Source organism: Rattus rattus, chromosome 5 (assembly GCF_011064425.1).
Source record: "Rattus rattus isolate New Zealand chromosome 5, Rrattus_CSIRO_v1, whole genome shotgun sequence".
Taxonomy (NCBI): domain Eukaryota; kingdom Metazoa; phylum Chordata; class Mammalia; order Rodentia; family Muridae; genus Rattus; species Rattus rattus.
Genome location: NC_046158.1, coordinates 150,992,495 through 151,014,331, shown reverse-complemented (window position 1 = coordinate 151,014,331; position 21,837 = coordinate 150,992,495). Strand labels below are relative to the sequence as shown.

Below are 21,837 nucleotides of genomic sequence, written 5' to 3'. Positions count from 1 at the left end.
ACGTATATGCAGGTAAAAGACCCAAAGACAAAATTTAAAAAAGGAATTAGGTTAGGCGTGGTGGCACATGTCTTCAGTCTCAGCACCCAGAGGGAAAGGCAAGCAGCTCTCCATGAGTCCTAGAGCAACTATGCATATGCACTGAGAGCCTATCTCAAACAAAAATTTGTCACAGGAAACTTTAAAAAAAAAAAATCCCTCCTCTTTTCTGGTGTATGGGGACTGGTCTGGAACAGAAATGCATTAATTCTGCATTTTGAACAAACAACCCGGAAATTACTTTTCTTTTTTTTTCTCTTTTTTTTTCTCTTTTTCGGAGCCGAGGACCGAACCCAGGGCTTTGCGCTAGCTAGGCAAGCGCTCTACCACTGAGCTAAATCCCCAACCCCTAGGAAATTACTATCTTTAGAACAGCGGATCTCTAAAAAATGATTATTAAAGTCGTAAGCTAGGGACAGACACTAAACAATGAGGACACTATGTCCCTTTCAAAAAACCCTCATAGATCCTGGGGCCACTGTGGTGCTCAGTCTCAATTATCAAGTTGACCATATGCCTCTCACCAGCACTGGGAGAAAGTGGCTTGCTGGGGACAGTCCTTTTGGGGTCCATCTTGACCCTGGCCCTTCCTTCTTAACCTTCTCTGCTAATACTAAAAGTCACACTTGACGTGGTTTTCTCCCAGTGCTTTCCCTCCACTGTCTGCTCTGGCACTGCCAGCCCTCTCACAGAAGCCTCTGAAGCTGTTAAATGGAGGCCCCTCCCCTCCAGGCTGTCCCTCTCCAGAGGGTATTTGTCATACAGCAAGTCTGACTGACCCTGCATCTTAAGAGACATAATCTCTGGGAGGTGAAGCTGCTTTCTAGAACAATGGAAGGGACAGGGCCTGTGTGCTGTGGTGCAGGTGTCAGGGCAAGCAAGATAAGGACAGGACCCGCAGGAAGAAACAGCACATACTGCTCTCCTGAGTGGGAGGCCTGGGCTGTCAGTCTGAAGGGTTGCTTTATGAGTACTACTCAAACCAATATTTAGGGGAAAGCTGATCCCATAATGAATCCTGACAGGATTTGGTAGGCCAATGTTGTATATGTGAAATAGGCTTACCTCAAAATTCACAGGCAAATTCCGCTTCAGCGCAATCTCAAACACTTGGCTTATTTCTGATTTATTAAGGTTTTCTTCTTCTGATTCTCTTCCATTTACCTACAGAAGAGTAATTGTTAATTAAGAGTCAATTTTGAGGAGCTAGAGAGATGGTTTAGTGGTTAAGAGCACTGACTGCTCTTTCAGAGGTCCTGAGTTCAATTCCCAGCAACCACATGGTGGCTCACAACCATCTGTAATGGGATCTGATGCCCTCTTCTGGTGTGTCTGAAGACAACTACAGTGTACGCACATACATAAAATAAATAAATAAATCTTAAAAAAAAAAGTCAATTTTTTTTTCTTTTTTTCGGAGCTGGGGACCAAACCCAGGGCCTTGCGCTTGCAGCAAGCGCTCTACCACTGAGATAAATCCCCAACCCCAAAAAAGTCAATTTTGAGAGCCAGGTATGATGGTGCACACCTTTAATCCCAGCTCTCAGGAGGCAGAGGCAGGCAGATCTCTTGAGTTTGAGGCCAGTCTGGACTACAGAGTCAATTCCAGGACAGCCAGGGTGATATAATTTAGAAAAAAATTTTAAAAAGAAAAAAAAAAGTTAACTTTCAGTCAAACTATCAACAGTTGGAGGGCACTGAACACTGACTCTACAGACCTAACAATGAACCAGAGACCAAGGCTACAGATCAAACCCCGTCAGAGCACAGCTAGTAAGGCCGCTGTGGTGAAGCAGAGTATCTTGGGTGTGGTGGGCCTGGCTGTGCTGTAGGAAGCACCAGTGTGGAAGGAGAGTGAGCACGGCAGTCTGTGAGCCAGGCAGGCCCAGGGGAGTCGCTCGCTCTGTGGCTGGTGCTCGAGCACACTACAGAGGCCCTGGCACCCATGTTTGTGAGGAATGCCATGGAGCAGAACACCCGACAGCCTTGGCTCATACGGTGCAGCAGGCAAACAGCCAAAGCACAAACCGATACAGCTCCTCAGCCAGGGTAGAGTCCACCTTGGTACCAAAGTTCACCAGTCCTCCTGCCAGGAGGGCCGAGGGCCCAGACCACCTCTCTGAACTGAAAACATGGATTCTACAAAATTCAACAGACTCAGGAGAGGATAGACCAGCAGCACCAGCAGCACCAGCAGTCCAAGACCTCTCCAGAGCTTCTGGCTTCGCACTGCTGCTTTCTTTTGCCAAATTTGTCAACTTCTATCTCCAGGATTAGCCCTAAAAGCAACTCCTGGCTGAACTTGCTAGCATGGCAGAACTAGCCAGGCTTCTCTGTGTGGGTCAGTTCATCAAGCTGGCTCGCCCACAGGACTGTAGGCAAACAAGCCATAAAGATCAAATAAGATACCGGAAACAAGCTCCCGGGTACAAATCCATGGACACAATTCAGGCATACGCCAGAACAATCTGTGGATTCCAGATCCATAAGCAATTCTTTCTCCCTCCTCAACAGCGGTGGGCTGCTTTCCCAGCCAGGGCTCCTCCAACGGCCAGCCTCACCAGCATCAGGTGGGCACTACTCGGTGCTTCCTTACTCCTGAATAGGAAGAGCCCTGGCCACCTTTTCTTTCTGTGCTTGCTGCACTGCCCAATCTGGACTCAGACTCTGGTGCTCAAGGAACAGTGCTACCTCAGCCTCCTAAGCAGCTTGGAGTAGAGGGGCACGTCACTCCCTGTCCCTTACGCCTGCTCTTCATCGGCTAGTTTTAAAGCTAGTCTTCTCTCCAAGTGCCTTAGAGAGCTGAAGTCCTACAAAAGTTTGGTTTGAAATTTGACTGTTTATGAGGGACCAGACCACCTGGTGTTACCCTTAGGCTACATGTACCCTTGAGACAAGTCTTCTCAGTGGCATGGAGCTGGCCAAACAGCTACCCACAGTCAGCTTAAGAATTACTTACTCTCCAGTCACAGGAAAAAAACAAAATAAAACAAAAGACCTTAAGATACCTTTCCTACCATGATAGTTTTCAATCACAACTCATGGCTAATAGCATTAACATTAACCTTCAGCCACAGGAAAAACAAAGGAAACATTCCAAATTCTTCAACACCCCTTTCCAGAAGTGGGCTTTTCCACGCTGTGAGGCCCTGGCAGTCACTGGATTACACATGTGCTAGAGTTAGGATGGTGAGTTTATCTAATGTGATCTTTAATAAAAACCACACAGAGATGAGCCTCCTTATCTCCTTTCTTTGGCTCTGGGACTGCCTAACCGAGAAACATGACGGAAGCCAGGCTATGGTTTCTGAGAATTCACTTTAAGAACTGGCTTCCATTCCCTATCTATAAAGATTCTCATTCTTGAGATGCCGTCACCAAACTGTGAGGAAGTTCCAACAGCCCCTGTAAGAGGGACACTACACAGAAACTAAGGTGCCCCGCCAGGGCGAGTCATTGTTCTTCTAGGCCCTGCCAAGCGGGTGAGGTCCTCGTGAGCTGCCTCTGCCAGAACTAAGTGAGCTGCCACATCTATCCCTACTGGAGCTGCAGATCTGAGAGCAAAATGCATGCACCATGTTCTGGGAGAGTGTGCTAGCAAAAGACGGAGAGCATTTCTACAGAAAATGGTACTGGGCCAAAGGTGACACATTCTCTAATTTAGCACCACAAATCACAGGTTCTAGCTGGAGTGGTGGCTCACAGCTTTGATTTCAACACTCAGGAGACAAAGGCAGGCAGAGCTCTGTGAGCTAAGGCCAGTTTGGACTAAATTCTGAGTTTAGACCAATCAGCAGCTCCAAGAGCATAGGTGTCAGCACTGAAGCAGAGTTCTGTCCTTCCCACAACCCCATGTGCTCTTCACTCCCCTGCCAGGGGGTAAAAAGGCCACTCAGCTTCCCTGCTGAGACCGTTAGGGGACACTCTCCAGGCTTACCCAGGAACTGCCAGCAGCAGTGTGGAAGGGAGTGAGGGGTTTCAGGCCCTGCCCACCTTACCTCTAGCCTCTCTGGTAGGGGCTCACTCTGCAGAGTCCTCAGGGCTCGGGCAGTGGCATCATGTTTCACAGGTGGTCTCATCTTTCCCTTCCCATTAAACTGCTGTCCTCCCACGGAGAGCTCAACTTGGTAGAGTAACGGTGGAACTGGAAATGGGTAAAAGTATCTACAAATACAGGGTGGGTTTCAGTCTCCATTTGGTAAGGCAGCCATGCCTTCTTCAGCAAATCCCACTTTTCCTGTACTCTGGCCTTGTCACTGTGTCCATAGAATTGCTTCCGGGTCAGCAACTACAAAAGCTGCTCTGCCACACTGACCTACAGCTGCCGCACGGTGTGAATCAGCAGAGCACTGGAGTCACACTCACAGCAGAGCTCGGAGCTGACAAATCTATGGACGCTCCATGCTAGGCTACACTGAGGGGGCCAGAATGGGCATAGATGCTGCCAACGTAAACTTAGCTTTGCTTCACTTTCTCAAGCCTTCACTTTGCACTTGCACATCTCACAAGGATTACAGGAATTTTAAGGGTGAAGTATTTTGGAAATGACCCCCATTTCTGAAATCTTAGCAGCACCAAGTCCAAAAAAGTCTGGTTACTTCTACTCCAAAACCTGCATTTTTGAGCCAGGGGAAGGGAGGAAAATAAAACATCTACTTTCATCACTGATCTGTTCACTCGTGTCTCACTCCTGACAGCAAAGGTTTGAACACATGACAAGATCTCATGTAGCCCAGGCTGGTCTGGCTTCTACTTAGCAGCTGATCTTTCTGCTTGCCCCTCTGGAGCACTAGGGATTATAGGCGGTCTACAACCACTTTAGGCTCTGACACTTCTGAGCATTACTTGGTCTCAGTATCTCGCAATGTCAGCAAACACTTTGAGAAACATGTGCTGCAGGGTTCCACAAAGCGAAGGAAACGATGTAGTCTGGCCACGGGCTTGAATGCAGCTGCTTCTGAGGAACCTGCTTGGGCCTCTGCAAAGCCAATAGGCTTCAACAGTTCCTAGCACAGTACCAAAGGCATACCTTAACTCCAAGGTGAACCTAAGGCAGACCAAGTCATTACTCATGTCACAATTCAGAGATCACTTTAGGGAAAGACCCAACTATTTCCACCCCAAGTACGTACCTGGGGGGATAGGCACCTCCACGCATGCCATAGCTGTAGGTGGACTGCATCCGAGAGTGGGGGTCCACGGGCTTATACATTGGTTTTCTTTCCAGTTTCACGCACAGTGCATTGAGCTCAATGGTAGAAGCTATACTTTCTGCAACACAAAATCATACAAAGGAGGTTCAGGCCGTGGACATTCAAACATGGTGGTGAGACTCAGAGCCTATTGCCAACAGCAAGCACTCTATCCCTGGACGTCCCTCAGGAAACCCCAGGATCCACAGTGTATAGAATCACAGGGAAAACCTGTGTAAGCTGAGGCAAGCAGATGTCTAGCGGGGGCAAATGAGGACCTGAACACATCCAGATATCTCCAACCTGACAATACGGTGGGGCTGAACCGTGGTCACACATGACAGGAGACCCAGTTTCATTTTCATATACATCAGGAGGCAACTTTTAACTCAGAATTACTGACAAGCGAGTACAGACTAAGGCTGGAGACAGGGCTCAGCAGTAAGAGTACCTGTGTCAAAGCATAAAGACCAGAACTCAGATCCCTGCACTGACGCAACAAGCCCAGGACCCCACACCTGTCCTCTACCCCAGCTCTGACAGAGCGCGGATTCCAAGCTAGCTGAGAAAACATGAGGCCACTCTAAGGAGTAGGTAGGAAGTTACACGAGAAATCCTGACACTGTCTTCTGGACTCTACATCCGTGTGCACACTCTCTCACAGAAATAAACACACACTACTCATCTGGTTCTCTTTCCTAGGTCATCCAGTTCACAAGTTGTCAACAACCATAAAACAGCCTGAAGAGACTCCTGTCACAGCATTACCCAGTTTTCAAGTAAACCCTTGGGGGTGGGACTAGGTGAGCACTGACTACCCTGCCAGGGGACCAAGGCTTAACTCTCAGCACCTACAAGGCTACCAAAAACTGTAACTCTAGTTCCTCTGGAAGCACCATGCAACAGTGGTAGGCAGGGAAAACACCCATACACATCAGTTAATTAACTAAACATAAGAAAGCACACCCCTTTTAGACCTTCAAGATGACATAGTAGGTTTAAGGCAATTCCTGTCAAGCCCACCCTAAATTCTACCCCAGAGACTCCCATGGTAGATGAGGAGCAAGCCTACGAGCTGTCCTCTGCCTCCACACAGCACTGCACACAAGCACCACAAAGACACAAGGAAGAAACAAATGGATCTTTAAAACAAATTCTTTCACTAGGCCTAGTGGTACAGGCCTACACTCTCAGCACTGGGTAGGCCAGGGTGGAAGGATTACAAATCTGAGAGCAGTCTAAACAGCCTATCTCAAAACAAAAACAGAACAACACTAGCAGTAGCCAGCTTGACACTCATGCTAGGGGCTGGAGAAAAGGACCAATGGATAGGAGCACTAATTGCCCTTCCAGAGGTCCCAGATTTGATTTCCAGAAACCACATGGTGACTCACAACTGCCTACAACTCCAGTTCCAGGATATCTGACACCCTCTTTTGGCCTCTAAGAGCACCAGGTGCACCATACACTGACAAGTGGCACACAGACATACATTCAGGCAAAACAACCATATACACAAAAATAAAAATAAATCTTAAAACACACACACACACACACACACACACACACACACACACACACTGGGTGCTTCCCTGGTCTACATATCAGTTGAGTGGGCAGGAGAGACACTTTTGGGTCATTCTATGCAGGGTGGCAGATCTGACTCAGAAGAAAGACATCTGCCTGTCTTGAGAGAAAGCGGTGCAAGATAGGCCATGGGGCCAACAGGGAGGACCATGCTCTGACATCAGGTTTAAGTGCTGCCTCTTCCTGGCCTCAGGTAACTCGGTCAATCAGTATCCGGGGCAGCCAGCCCTCCTCTCTCACAGTTCTTGTCCGGATACCACAGATCAAAGGCCTGGGCACTGCTGTATGTCAGAAAGGACAAGCACTTTACTTTCTGGCAGTTTTTGTGGCTTCTAGTCACTGTCAACCCTTAGTTTTTGCTTTTTGGTGTGTGTGCAGTGTTTTGTAGAACCTCATAGCCCTGTCTGTACTGAACTGTAATGGGATCACTTATTTAGAGACACTGTGTGATCTCAGAAGTCTATAATGAGGTTCTTGTTTTGTCCTATGACAAAATTGTTTCATTTCTCATGTTAATGTGAAAGACATATGCCAAATGATTAGTTGACGTGTTTAATTTAATATTTAAATAAAATATTTTTGGGAGGGAAGAAATACAATTCCCTTTTAAATGCCTCGAGGGGGCTGGAGAGATGTCTCAGAGGTTAAGAGCTCTTCCAGAGGTCCCAGCAACTATATGGTAGCTCACAACCACAACCATCTGTAATAGGCATCTGACACCCCCTTCTGATGTGTCTGAGGAAAGCTACAGAGTATTCATATATGTAAAGTAAAATAAATATTTTTTAAAAAGACATTGTTTAAATGCCTCTAGGTTAGTTACACAGAGAAAAATTTAAGATAAATAAAATAAATAAAAAATATAAAATTAACTTTATATTATAATTGGTTGAACTAAATTTAGACCACGAATCAAATTAATAAGACTATTAATATGCTTGCATACTCAGGTCAAATGAGCTTTTGTTCTTCTTTATAATAGAATTCCCTGTATGTGTCTGTTTTTTTTCTCTGTGTGTGTGTGTCTGTGTGTGTGTGTGTGTGTGTGTGTGTGTGTGTGTGTGTGTGTGAGAGAGAGAGAGAGAGAGAGAGAGAGAGAGAGAGAGAGAATATCAATTTTATTTTAAAAACAACTCAGGCTGGAGAGATGGCTCAGCGGTTAAGAGCACTGACTGCCCTTCCAGAGGACCTGAGTTCAAATCCCAGCAACCACATGGTGGCTCACAACTACCTGTAATGAGATCTGATGCATTCTTCTGGTGTGTCTGAAGACAGCTACAGTGTATATAATAAATAAATCTTAAAAAAACAAAAAACAAACAAACAAACAAAAAAACCCTCAACTTCCACTCAAGAGGCTGAAGCAGGTAGATCTATAGTTTTGAGGCCAGCTTGGTCTACAGAGCAAGAAACCCTGTCTAGAAAAATCAAAAAGAAAAAAGAACCTCGATTACTTTGAGTAGCTGTAACCCAGACAGTCAGTCTAGAGTAGACTCAGAAGAAAGGCCACCACGGAGAATCAGAGGCAAAAAAGGGTGACTGGTGCTGGTTGGACTCACTCCTGATTACCAAGCATTGGGATGACTTTATGCAATCAGGGGGCTGTAACTAGAGACCCCTGGCAAAGGCCCCCCGGCAAGGACATCCTAAACACATCTCTTGGTTCCTCATTCACTTTGGGCCCCTGTCTGAAGCATTATGACCTGCCAGCTTGCAGGTAGACGGTATTTCCTAACCCTTGTTCCTCATCAGGAGACACAGAAACAACACTGCTGACTGACAGAGTATAAGCAGTGTTCTGCACTAAATAAAAACATATGCTTTCTTGACAAATTACACAACCTTACTCAGAAAAAGGCATTTTCACTGTGTTTTTCTCAGTCTTAAAAAATGTATGTGGACAGCATCTCTGCATGCCTTCTCTGCAGATCATCTGCAGTCAGGACTGCAGTCTGGGATGGCTGAGGGGTATCTGCCATCAGTGCAGAACTTATACTTGGGAAGCCATAACATCATACTAGGCGGCAGGCAAAACACACTTTTGAAAGGAGCCTGTCTTGGTACAGACAGACTGACATACTTTTCCTGTCCCAAGCTTTGGGGTATTTCTTTCTCTCCCAGTTGTGGAGCAGCTGTGTGGTACAGTTTAAAACAAATACAAAACAAACAAACTCAGCCTCATCAGCTAGGCTCGCAGACCTCATCTCAAGTGTTAGCTGCACTGCAAACAAGCAGAAACACCTCCAATGCTCAAGTAAGCAGCCTACTGCTGACAGCCAGCCAACATGGACGGACCTTGGGCACTTTTGATGGGCATGGTTTAAGAGGGTTCACTTAGAAACCCATTCCTTCGCCTTTCCCTTTATTTTGAGACAATCTCACTATGCTCTCCAGGCACCAACACAAAGAGATACTTGAGATGCAATTATGCTTATCTGTAATGAGGGGTTTTATATGTTTGGGTGTTTGCCAGCATGTATACATACCACGTGTGCCTAGGTGCCCGAAGAGACCAAAGAACATATAGGATTCTCTAGACTGGACCTACAAACAGTTGAGAGAGAGCCGCCATATGGTGGACGGAACTGAACCTGGGTCCTCTGGGAGAACAGCAACTGCTTTAAACCACAGAGCCATCTCTCCGGTTCCTAATTAGGCCTCTGAGCGTCCTTTGTGTTGGTCTCACCCTGCAGCCAGGCTGTCTGGAGCTCACTGGGATTATAAAACCAAAGCTGCCACAGCCAGGTCAAAGTCCTTCAGCTAGCTAGCTTCCTGTGAGTGGGAACATCTGCTTTCCTCCTCATCTCAAGCAAGCACTAGTGCCAGACAGTGCACTCATCTAAACCAGGCACCTGCTATCCCCATCTTAGAACTCAGGCTCAACAGAGTCACCTCCTCACTGTCACAGAGCTCTTGAGAAGCTGAGCTGACTCCAAGGGTGACTCACATACCTGCTGGGCTATGAAGTCTTACCAAGATGGTGTTTTTATTATTAATTTTTAGTCAGAAGTTGGTCCTTGAGACTAGCCAAAATGGTAAGCTCCAGGTTCAGTGAAAGACCTTGTCTCAAAAGCCAAAAATAACAAGATGAAGAGATGATTAAGAATGTGTCTCTTGGGCTGGAGAGATGGCTCAGTGGTTAAGAGCACTGACTGCTCTTCCAGAGGTCCTGAGTTCAAATCCCAGCAACCACATGGCGACTCACAATCATCTGTAATGGGATCCGATGCCCTCTTCTGGTGTGTCTGAAGACAGCTACAGTGTACTCACGTACATAAAATAAATAAATCTTTTAAAAAAAAAAGCTGTGTCTCTTGCAGAAGACCCCAGTCAGTCTTCAGCACCCAGTCCAGCAGCTCACAGTGCCCCTAACTCCAGCATCAGGGCCCAACACATCTGGTCTCCTCAAGCACTCGCTTGTTTACACAAACCTACACACAAACACAGACACTACAGACAAACAGAGACCTGAGTGAGGAAGACACCCACACCACCCTCGGGTTCACGTGGGTTCACACACACAGACACAAAGCTTGATGAAGAGCGATCTCACTCACTCAAGGTTGGAGAGTCACATGTGATATGAGACACAATGGGTTGAATAACTCATTCCTGTCAGATTTGCTGCTGAAGGCCTGTATCAGAAATACATAGCCAAGCCTGTAATCCCCTCACCCAGGAGATGGAGGCAAGGTCAAAGCAAGCCTTGGCTATAAGCTAAGAACATGAGCGCTCTCTCTCTCTCTCTCTCTTTAAAGTATAGAATAGAATTTAATCAAGGAATGGGGAGGGGAGTTGAGAGGATAGTGGAGACAGAAAGGTGCGCGGGGTGGGGGTGGAGGTGTTGAGGCCGGCCATGAGCACGTGGTGAGAGAGGGGGAGAGGGATGGGGAGAGAGCGGGAGCAGGAGGGCAAGAGCAAGAGAACAGGAGCTCTTGTCTCCAAAAAAAAAAAAAAAAAAGTTACTGGGCACTAGGGGTGGTGAGATGTCTCAGCAGTTAAGAGAACTTGTTGCCCTTCTGGATGGCATAGGTTTGATTCTCAACACCCATGCAGGTCCCAATGACCTGTAAGTTCCAGAAGTTCAGGAAGATCCGATGCCCTATCTGGTCTCTGATGGTACTACATTCATGCGGCATACAACTCATAGGGACACACAAAAACACAAAATAAGATTGGGGTAGGGGTGGAGTTGAGGATTAAAACAGTCTCTCTATGTAGCCCTGGCTATCCTGGAATTCACTGACTCCCAAGAGCTGGGATTAAAGAGTAAATTACCACTGCCCCACTTGATATTCTCCTCCCTCCCTCCTCCTCCCTCCTCCCCTCCCTCCCTCCCCCCCCCCCCCTGACTTAAATTTTAACCCCACTTGTGGCAGTGGCAGGCAGATCTCTGAGTTCCAGGCTAGCCTGGTCTACATGATGAATTCCAAGACAGCCAAGGCTACAAAGAGAAACCGTCTGGGAAGGAAGGAAGGAAGGAAGGAAGGAAGGAAGGAAGGAAGGAAGGAAGGAAGGAAGGAAGGAAGGAAGGAAACCAACTGAGTTGGTTCAGTAGGCTACAGGCTACTCCACTTGCTACAAAACCCTGACGGCCTTAGTTTGATCCCAGAACTCACATGGTAAGAGGAGAGAACCAACTCCCAAAATTATCTGTGCTCTCCACAGGTATGACATGGCAAATGTGCACACCACACACAATAAAAAAGAAACAAATACATAATATAACTCTCTCTCTCATACTATATCCTCTCACACCGCTAGAAATGAAGATAAAAGTCAGATATGAAAATATTTGTATATACGCATTAATATATAATAACTTATCAGACACTAAATAGATTGGAGAAACTAATTCAGTGACAACTCAAGCAAGGGGCTGGAGCTGGCTCCGATTAAGAGTACGTGCTGTTCACACAAAAGACCTAAGTTCAGTTCTCAGCACTACATCTTAGTAACTCCATGCCTCTGGCCACCACAGCCACCTGAAGATGACACCCATGAACTCCATGAACTCCTGCAGGCATACACATGCACAGATAAAGATAAATAAATCTTTAACAGTTGTTTCATGTTAACAGTATTTTAGTCTCCAAAATTGAAAAAAAATAACAAGATAACATCCAAAACATCCTTTGAGACAAGGCCCACCTTGCGTCGTCGGCCTTTTCCCCAGACTGCTAACCAGTGGCCTCACTGACTTCTCATCTCACCTTCCCAGTCTGCACGCAAACAAGCAAGAAAGGAGCCTGAGAAAGGCTGCAGACAGCAACAAGCTCCAAAGCCTTGCTCAGGAGAAATCACAGCACTTGGGGATTATCCACTCCAAGTCCTACACAGTCGCAACCTCCTGACTTGTCGATCTCATCTTTCTCCAAGGAAAACATGTATTCTCATGCTCCAGCTTGCACAGGTAAAAGCAGGGGTGATTCTCAGTGAGCCGGGTGTGGCTGAGCATGCCTTTAATCCCAACACTTGGGAGGCAGAGACGGTGAATCTGTGAGTTTGAGACCAGCCTGGACTAGGACAGGACAGCGAGGACTGTACAGAGAAACCGTCTTAAAAAAACAAAAGAAATATAAATGCAATTTCTCTAAAATCTGTAGATTGAATCCCTATTCTTAGCAGTTTGAAAATTTGTATCTTGAGCCATAGCCCACTTTCAGCAGTATAAACACCATAAAACCTGTGTGTACGCAAGCCATCCAGGGAGGATGCACAATCATTTACCCAGAGGGGGGCCTTGCTCAGACAGAAGCTTGACTCGAGCTAAACCCTGATGACAGCTGACTCATTCACAAGTAAATTTGGATTTTTCTCCTTGGGTTTCCCATGGTGGAAGGGACTGAAAAACAACCAAATTTATGGACATCACCATCAGTATATAACTAGTCCCCCGGGGATGGAAAACTACAGATCATGCTGGGCGTATGTGCTCGGAGAAGGCACAACCAGAGGCCTCCTGAAGCACCTGGAGCTGGATAACCCAGAAGAACAAGAACAAGGACTAGGGATGTTTCCTACACAACCCTTACTTAGGGTCCATTAAGTCGGGTTGTATCCCCAGTGCAGCAGACCATGACGACCAGAAAATGCACAGCTGGGGCAGGGTAAACCTGACAAACAGAGCACAGCGGTGGGAACCAGCCAATAAAGCCCACCTCAGGGCTAAGCAGGCCACTGTGCCCAATCTCAGATAAGAGTGCATCATCTTCCCCAACCAGGACTTCCATTCTCCTCAAACAGGGCTTGGAAACCCTTTTCTTTTCTTTTCTTTTTTTTTTTTTTAAAGATTTATTGATTGTTTACTGCGTTCTACCTGCATGCATGCCTGCAGGTCAGAAGAGGGCACCAGATCCCATTACAGATGGTTGTGAGCCACCATGTGGTTGCTGGGAATTGAACTCAGGGCCTCTGGAAGAGCAGACAGTGCTCTTAACCTCTGAGCCATCTCTCCAGCCCCGGAAACCCTTTTCAAGTTGCTTTGGTCCCGGTATTTCATCACAGCAATAGCAACCCAAACTATGACACCATGTTGTCCTCTAACTCCAAATGTATATCACATGTGGCCACAGCACACACACACACACACACACACACACACACACACGCTTATTTACACGCCAATACATGGATACAAGGCCTTTTAATTCCACCATTCAGAGACAAGGTAGAAAGATCTCTGAGTTTAAGGCCTGTCTGATCTACAGAGCAAGTTCCAAGACAGCTGGGGCTACACAAAGAAAACCTGTCCCAAAAAAACAAACAAACAAAAATTTTAAGATTTCGATAAAAATTAGTGAATGTTAATGACTCAGGTCTTGTACTAAATCTGAAAACCCTTTCCTTGGTATAAAACCTTGTTAGTGTGCTGAAGGGGACTCAGAAAAATGTTTACCAGTTCTGGGAAGTCATTCAAAAGGCAGAACTTTGATACAACAATGACCATCCCAAATGATATTTCCTATTCATTTCTCTCTAAAACAGAAAGGGTTAGATCGAAGCAGTTACTACTTCTCTCTCCCATGACTTCTAAATGGTCTGTCTACTGAGGCCTGTCTACCCCACATCCAGACAGACCTCCCTGTCTGGGATATACAAGTATGGATAGCCCTCTGCTTCCTGAGGGTAAATGCAGATCGTCCACCACCACTACCACCTCTGGAAGCTGCTTGTCAGACTTGGGAAAGCCAGTTGAGAAGAGCCAAGAGAGGAGCTGGGCCCTTGCCTGCAGCTGCAGTGTGATCTGCAGGCTGCACTGGAGGATGGGACGTAGGGCTGTGAGCAGGGCCAAATGCAAATATGGAGAGAAGAAAAATGTGCGAGCAAAAACCAGTTCTTGTTCAGTGTCTGGCTCAAGAGAGAGCAGCAGATGCAACCTGAGACATGGCTACTCTCAACAAAAACGAGTAACATAGATAAACAGCTTCCAGCAAAGTTGAGTCACTGCTACAACGTCTAAAGATCTCCCTAAAAGTAGTGAGAGAATGGGAAAACGCTAATTACAGTAGGGGTAAAGTAACTGCTGACTCCCAGTCAATCCTGGCACTCCCTCACTCAGGAAACCCACATGTGCAACATGTAGCTGTGCTGTCAGTTGCAAGTCTTACAGCTCCTTTGGGTGCTGCCATGTCCTGGCCTGCAGTTCCTGCAGTGATCTAATCACTTACAATATCCATGCAATATGTGTTCATTTTGCAAAGAGAACTGGCAATATGTAATGCTTATTAATATTTATAGGACATGGTAATGACCTCTGGTCTCAAATCTGTGAGAAGCTAAAAGCAACCTGGGTAGTGACTCCATGAACTGCTGCTGTTAAGGGCAGCAGGCTGAGGGGCACGCCCCTTTCCCTCACTTGACTGACAGGAGGGATGTCTCACTGTTGCTAGTTCTTTCTCCTAATCAGAATAAAACATGGATCTGTCTGAGTAAAAGGAGCTTCCTCTAACTACAGACTCTAAGCCAGAAGCCCACTCATCAACCACATCCCAGAGTGACTTGACAGACCCTGTCTGCCCTGGAACAGCGCAGGTGTGAGTGGAGAGCGTGGAAGCCCAGCAGACTGCAGAGAGCTGGCTGCTGGGAAGCTGCAACAAGACACTCACAGGTCCTGCTTAGCTCTATTTCTTGCTTTTTGTTTTGGTTTGGTTTGGGTTTTTTATTGTTGTTTTTTGTTGTTTTTGTTTGTTTGTTTTTGTCGCTTCATAGGACGGAGTTTCTCTGTGTAGCCCTGGCTGTCCCAGAACTCTTGCTCTGTAGACCAGGCTGTCTCAACTCAGGAATCTGCCTGCCTCTGCCCACAGAGTGCTGGGATTAAAGGTGTGTGTCACCACTGCTGGCTTCTTATTTTTTAAGTTAGAAGAAACTACAAAGCCAAACTTCATAAGTCAAAAGTGAGGGGCAGGGTGGGCTGAGGGCTCAGCAGTTAAGAGTACTACTCTTTGCTCTTGTTGAGGACCTGGATTCTATTTCCAGTGACCATATGGCAGCTCAAAGCCACTGCAACTACAGGCTGGTCAATCCAACGTCCTCTTCTGGCCTCTACAGGCACCAGACACACATGGGTTGCATGGCCACCTAGTATAGAAGCAAAACACACTCATACACATAAACAAGTGAAAAATAAAAGTCAGAAGTGGTGGCTCGGGGTTGGGGATTTGGCTCAGTGGTAGAGCACTTGCCTAGGAAGGGCAAGGCCCTGGGTTCAGTCCCCAGCTCCGAAAAAAAAAAAGAACCAAAAAAAAAAAAAGAAGTGGTGGCTCAGAGGCAGACAATCTCTGTGAGTTTCAGGCCAGCTGGCCTACACAATGAGTTCTAGGACAACCAAAGTTACAGAAACCCTATACCCAAACAGCAGCGACCATAACACAATCAACAGAAAGGGGGGGGGGCATCTGGAGAGTTGGCTCAGTGACTAACAGCACTTGCTGCTCTTCCAAACGTACAGGTTGTTGCCCAGCACCCACATGGTGGCTCACAACCACGTGTAACTCCAGTTCTATGAGATCTAGTGTCAATTCTGACTTCCATGGGCACTGCATACACATGGTACACAAACACACATACAGGTTAAGACTCATACACATATAAATTAAAAAGTAGGAACAAGGGGTTGGGGATTTAGCTCAGTGGTAGAGAGCTTGCCTAGGAAGCGCAAGGCCCTGGGTTCGGTCCCCAGCTCCGAAAAAAAAGAAAAGAAAAGAAAAAAAAAAAAGTAGGAACAATTCTAAAAAATTCATGACCATCTTTCAAAAAGCAGAGGAAGTTTTAAGGGACTTAAAAGTACTTTAAATAAAAAAGTATCAAAATTACAGTATTTACAGAAACAGACAACCAGCATATACCAGTGAATTAGCCATTCCCAGGCAGAGTAACCCCTCAATGACTTTGACCATCAGGCCTCTCCCCTGGATAAACCAGAGCAAGCACATTACTTGAAAAGTCTGGCATACTTCCTCTCAGAGACACAAACTCCCACAGAAGCACCGCAGTGAGTGGCTTGAATGACCTCCCTCTCGCCCCAGTCCCCAGTGTGCCAAGCTGTGCCACCTTGTTTGCTCTGGGAGTGGAACAGAAGCAGAGGCTCCGTCCTGAACGCAGAGCTCTCATCAGACAAGCTTCCAGTGTGGACACACAAGCCTGCGGGGGTCAGAAGTCAGCCGAGCCTCGTTCTGTTTGTTTGTTTGTTTGTTTTTTTCTTTCAGCTGCCAAATGAGAAAGATGTCCCTCTCTCCCTGGCTCACTCCTCTCATTCTTCCTAAAGTCTGTCTAGAGGTTTGACTCGCTGACAAGAGCCAATCAGTTTATTCCTCCTAACTTCAAACACCAGCTAGAGGCCACAAGCAGAAAAGGAGCTAAAACAAAGCCAGTCCTCACAGGGTCCCGAAGGCCTAAAACTAGAAAGGGTGGGGCCCAAAGGATCCTTTCTGGCTCCTGCTCTGTCTATAAAGCAGGCCCACTGACATTTCTAGCTCTAGTCATAAATATGTAAGAATTTTAGAGGCTCGGGGTTGGGGATTTAGCTCAGTGGTAGAGCGCTTGCCTAGCAAGGACAAGGCCCTGGGTTCGGGTCCCCAGCTCTGAAAAAAAAGAAAAGAAAAGAAGAAGAAAAAAAAAAAAAAAAAGAATTTTAGAGGCTCATAATGAAACAGGCTTTCATTGAGACTGCCCCCAAAATGCTAGTCTCAAATAGCTCAAAGACTGGTTGAAATAGGCAGCTAAAATGTGAAGAAAAAGTAGGGGGAGAGACTGGGAGGAGACCGGGAGCAAGGGGCAGCAATCAGGAAGTAAAATGAATAAATAAATGAATGGAAAACAAACTGACCAAAAAGTGAAAAGGTTGGGAAGGTGGCTCGGTGAGCAGTGCTTGCTATGCAAACATGAACACCTGAATTGATCCCAGCAGACGACACACACACACACACACACACACACACACACACACACACACACACACACACAAAAACAAAAAGAAAATCAAGAGCAGTAGCCATTATAATCCCAGGCAGGAGGAACCCTGGGGTTTGCTGACCAGCAACTTCCAGGTTCAAAAAGAGAACCTATCTCAAAAAATAAGGCCTACTGTAAGGGGAAGACACCAACTATCAAGTTCTGCCTGTCCACCACAGCCCCTCAGTGACACAGGATGTGTGGAGGAGGGGCAGGGGAACAAGACTTTTGAGAAGCTTTAAATTCTCACATGAGCAACACTAAAATTTACCAGGCAAGAGGCTGGGGGGGGGGGGTGCACTTGCTGAGCATACAGAGCATTCTAGACGTAGTCCTCGGCCCAGCAAATAATAAAATAAAAAATTTTAAAATAATAAAAGACACCAAGCAGTACTCATTTGCCAGTTTTTCTTTAGTGCCTTGTTAACATAACCCTAGCTGTCATGCTTAGGTCTTAGGAGAGAATGGGAGGCAGTGGTTCTCAAGAGAGAAGAGTTCTGTTCTTCTAGGACCATCTGCCAATGGTGGGGTTATTTCCAGTTGCCACATGTGGCAATGCAAGAGGGGCCTTACATATCTAAAGAACAGAGGCACCAGGGCCACCGGAACAAACATCACAGTTGTAGATGTGGAAATGCACCAGTGCTCAGTCGCTCAGAGAGCAAAGCTCTCCACTACTGGCATGTCAAGTTCAAAGCAGCCCTGAGGACCATGAAATTCCAACTGCTACTCCTGAGTATGACTGCAGCTAAAACCCTTCCAGACAAGCCGCCTCCTTTCGGGCTTGTTTCTTATCATGGATGTGAGGGCCTCATGAGAGATCAAACTATCTGTCATTCATACATAGAGAACAGAGGTTGAACGCGTGAATGCAGGAATCCTTAAGCCTCACTGGACACCTCTGAATGTAAGGGTCCACATCTCCTCTGAAGGACTGGAGAGTCCAGTTTGAGAGAGCATGCTGGTCTTCCTCTCAGGCTGCCATTTACTAACACACGAGCACAGCCACAGACAGGGATAAAATAGGGGCTAAAAGTTCTTTCCAAAGATCTGCACCTGCTAACACCAGGCCTCACACCAGCTTGCGGACACAAGAGTCTCATACAAACTGCCAGGTATAGTGTACACACTTTACCCTGAGCACTGGATCAGAGGTAAGGCAGAGGCAGGTGGTTCTGGTCTAGACGTGATGGGCTTCTGGACCAGCCAGAGCTGCATTGAGACTGACTCAAAAAACAAAAATAAAGCAATAGTCTCAAGCAGCCTCACTGAGCAAAAAAAAGAAAAAAAAAAAAAAAAAAAAAGGTAAACACCCACACTCTTAGTGAGGTACTGTCTAAAAATAAATAAAATTTTACACACACACACACACACACACACACACACACACACACACACACACACACACTAATAAAAACAAAGGCAGAGCCTCATCTTGACTGACAGATACCACTTCATGAGTATAAACACTTTTTGGATTGTGGGGAAAAGAACATGGACATTTAAACCTCACCAAAAAACCTTTTTCTTTAATTGCATGTGATTTGCTACAAAGTGGCTGAGTGTGAATGTGTTCCTCACTCCTCAGTAAATGCAGAGTCTCCTGGCCTCTTTGCCGACTCCTGACTAACAAACACAACTTCAAAGTCTTAGCGGTGCAAAGCTTAAGTTCCTTTGTCTTGGTTTGACAGGTTGTTTTTTATTTATTTATTTTTGGTTTTTTGAGGCAGGGTTTCTCTGGATAGTTCTGGCTGTCCTGGAACTTGCTCTGGAGACCAGGCTGTCCTCCAATTCACAGAGGTCAGCCTACCTCTGCTTCCTGAGTGCTAGGATAAAAGTCTTCACCACCACACCAGGCTCTTGTTTTGTTGTTTGAAACAAAGACTCACTATACAGTCAAGGCTTGTCTTCTTACCATCCTGCCTTCCTCTCTTGAATGCTAGGAATCACAGGCATGTGGCCCTAAGCTCAGATAAGCACTTAAAAATAATTAGCTCTGTGTGTGTGTGTGTGTGTGTCTGGTGTGTGTGTCTGTTCGAGTTCGTGTGCTCTCAAGGCACACATGTGCCACAGCACAGTGGAGGTCAGGGGATTAACTTGCAGGGATGGGTCATCTCCATTGTGGGATTCAGGGACTGAATCAGGCTTGCCCAGCATGTACTTTTAACCACTGCACCATCTTGCTCACCCAGGAGAAGACTTCTGATAAACTTTTCACTAATTAGCATAAGATAATATAGAATCTGTTTTTGTCTAACCAACAATACCGTTGCCCTTTGTAGAAGTGATCTCAATTCTAAAGAAGTCTTTTGTTATCTTATTTTTAATTACATGTGTGTATCACATTTGTCTACATGTGAATATGTGCACATGAGTACATGTGATCACAAAGGCTAAAGAGGGCATCCGACCCCTAGAGCTAGAGCTGCAGGCAACGATGAGCTACCGGCCTTGCTGGGAACTAAACTCAGGTCCTCTGGAAGCACAGGAGGAGCTCTTCCCCACTATGCCCTGTTTCTAGCCCTAGGCCGTTTCCTCAGACATCTTCCCAGTTGCCATTCAGTTTTCTGAGAGTAAAACTTACCTCTGTTGCTCTCCCTCCCCTCCCAGGAAACAAGCCATGGGCTTTAACACGATCCCCACACCTGTAGCAAGGAAAGCCACAAGCACGCATGTCTGTCAATGTGTCCTACGTGATAATTTCCAAAATGACTGCTTTAAGGTCAATGTCAAACCAGTGTTCCAGAGCAGTTCTGAATAAATACATAACTGTACAAGAAAGAAGCATAGCCAAACAACTGTAAAACATTCCACCAGGTACTTGAATGCGGTCCCCTATCACATCTGTACAGAATCAGGTAGGCATAAAGGATTCTTCTGCCCTGTGGCCTGCTACAAACAAAACAAAAACACACAAAAAAAATCTTCCTAGGTGCCTAGAGCAGTGGCTCTCAATCCCCTTGATGCTGTGACCCTTTAATACAGTTCCTAATATTGTGGTAACTCCTACCACAAAATTATTTCATTGCTACTTTATAACTAATTTTGCTACTGTTATGAGTCATAATGTAAATAAATACCTGTGTTTTCCAAGGTCTTAGTGGACCCTGTGAAAGGGTCACTTGATCCAAAAAGTAGTCAAAATCCACAGGTTGAAACCCAATAGCTAGAGATGACTCAGTAGCTTAGCCTTCTTACAGAGGGCCCAGGTTAGATTTTTAGCACATGGTACCTTACGACCATCCATGACTCCAGTTTCAGGAGATTTAACACTCTTTTCTTGCCCCTATAGAGATCAGGTAAGCATGTGGTACACACACATACTCAAAGACAAAACACTGATGATGATGATGATGATGATGATGATTAAATTATATACATGTGATCTTAACAGATGAGCCATCTCTCCAGTCATGTGGATCAATAATTTAAACAAAAAGAAAGAATGGTATAAAAATCATCAGAGGAGGCTGGAGAGATGACTCAGTGGTTAAGTGCACTGACTGCTCTTCCAGAGGTCCTGAGTTCAAATCCCAGCAACCACATGGTGACTCACAACCATCTGATGCCCTCTTCTGGTGTGTGTGAAGATACCTATAGTATACTCATATAAATAAAATAAATAAAATCTTCAAAGGCAAAACACTCATACATATAAAATAAATGCATCTTAATAAAAATACAGTTCCTAAATGAGAATTCATCATTAATCGTTCCCCCCAGAAAAACCATCACATCAAACAAAAGTAAAGAAAAAATTTGAATTCCAAGGCTACGCATGGTAGTACATGCCCTTAATCCCAGCACTGAAGAGGCAGAGACAGGAGGATTTCTGTGAATTCTAAGATTGCCAAGACTACACAGAGAGACTCTTTTTTTAAAAAAAAAAAAAGTTTAATTCCAATAGCCTACCTATCCATAAATCTCATTTTCTTTTCTATCCCTGAAACCTGGCTAGCCTCTTACTCCCACTCCCTACGATTCGGCAGTCCTGGAAGGAGCTGTGCAAGCAGTCAAGAGAGGGAAGCAACCAACAGTCGACCCAGCCACAGTGAGGAGCTACAACATGACCAACAGAGCACGGTATCCCTAGGAGTGTGATGGTGGCTCTCCTACCTTAAAGGTAACCAACGGCTCTCTTAGGAGACTTAAGACAAAATCAACAGGAGAGGTCATGCCTGGTACTGGAGACTTAGCAAACTACCTGGGGCTACTGAGTTCATGGATCTTTGAGGAGAACCAACAACTGCCACTTCACTAGACCAGCACAACCCCTGACTGCATTCCAAGCACGTTTCCTCATACCCACCAGTAAGTGTAGATCCCAATCCTCACCAGAGAAGCTTCTCTGCAACCGAGACCATAAGAGAAAACTGTAATGGTGAACATGCATAAAACAGAATCGAGGGCGTCCAACACAGCTCACGCATCTAAGGCTCAGGGACTACCACAGTAGAAAAGAGAGTTTAAGAGATAGTCAGGAAGTCGGCTGTGAACATGTGTCTTTTTTTTTTTTTTTTTTTTTTTTGGTTTTTTTTCGAGCTGGGGACCGAACCCAGGGCCTTGC

General features: G+C 45.9%; 1 protein-coding gene across 4 annotated transcripts in view; it reads right to left on the bottom strand.

The window, feature by feature from the left end:
- Stau1 (staufen double-stranded RNA binding protein 1) overlaps positions 1-21,837 on the bottom strand; it is a 46,668-nt gene that overhangs the window by 10,661 nt on the left and 14,170 nt on the right. For all 4 annotated transcript variants that reach the window (XM_032904768.1, XM_032904770.1, XM_032904769.1 and 1 more), the window contains 3 exons: positions 5,172-5,310; positions 4,038-4,203; positions 1,105-1,203 (listed from right to left, as the gene is read on the bottom strand). In XM_032904768.1, coding sequence (XP_032760659.1) covers positions 1,105-1,203; positions 4,038-4,203; positions 5,172-5,251 — 345 coding nt within the window. In that variant the 5' untranslated portion in view covers positions 5,252-5,310. Of the gene's footprint in view, positions 1-1,104; positions 1,204-4,037; positions 4,204-5,171; positions 5,311-21,837 lie in introns of those variants that run through there.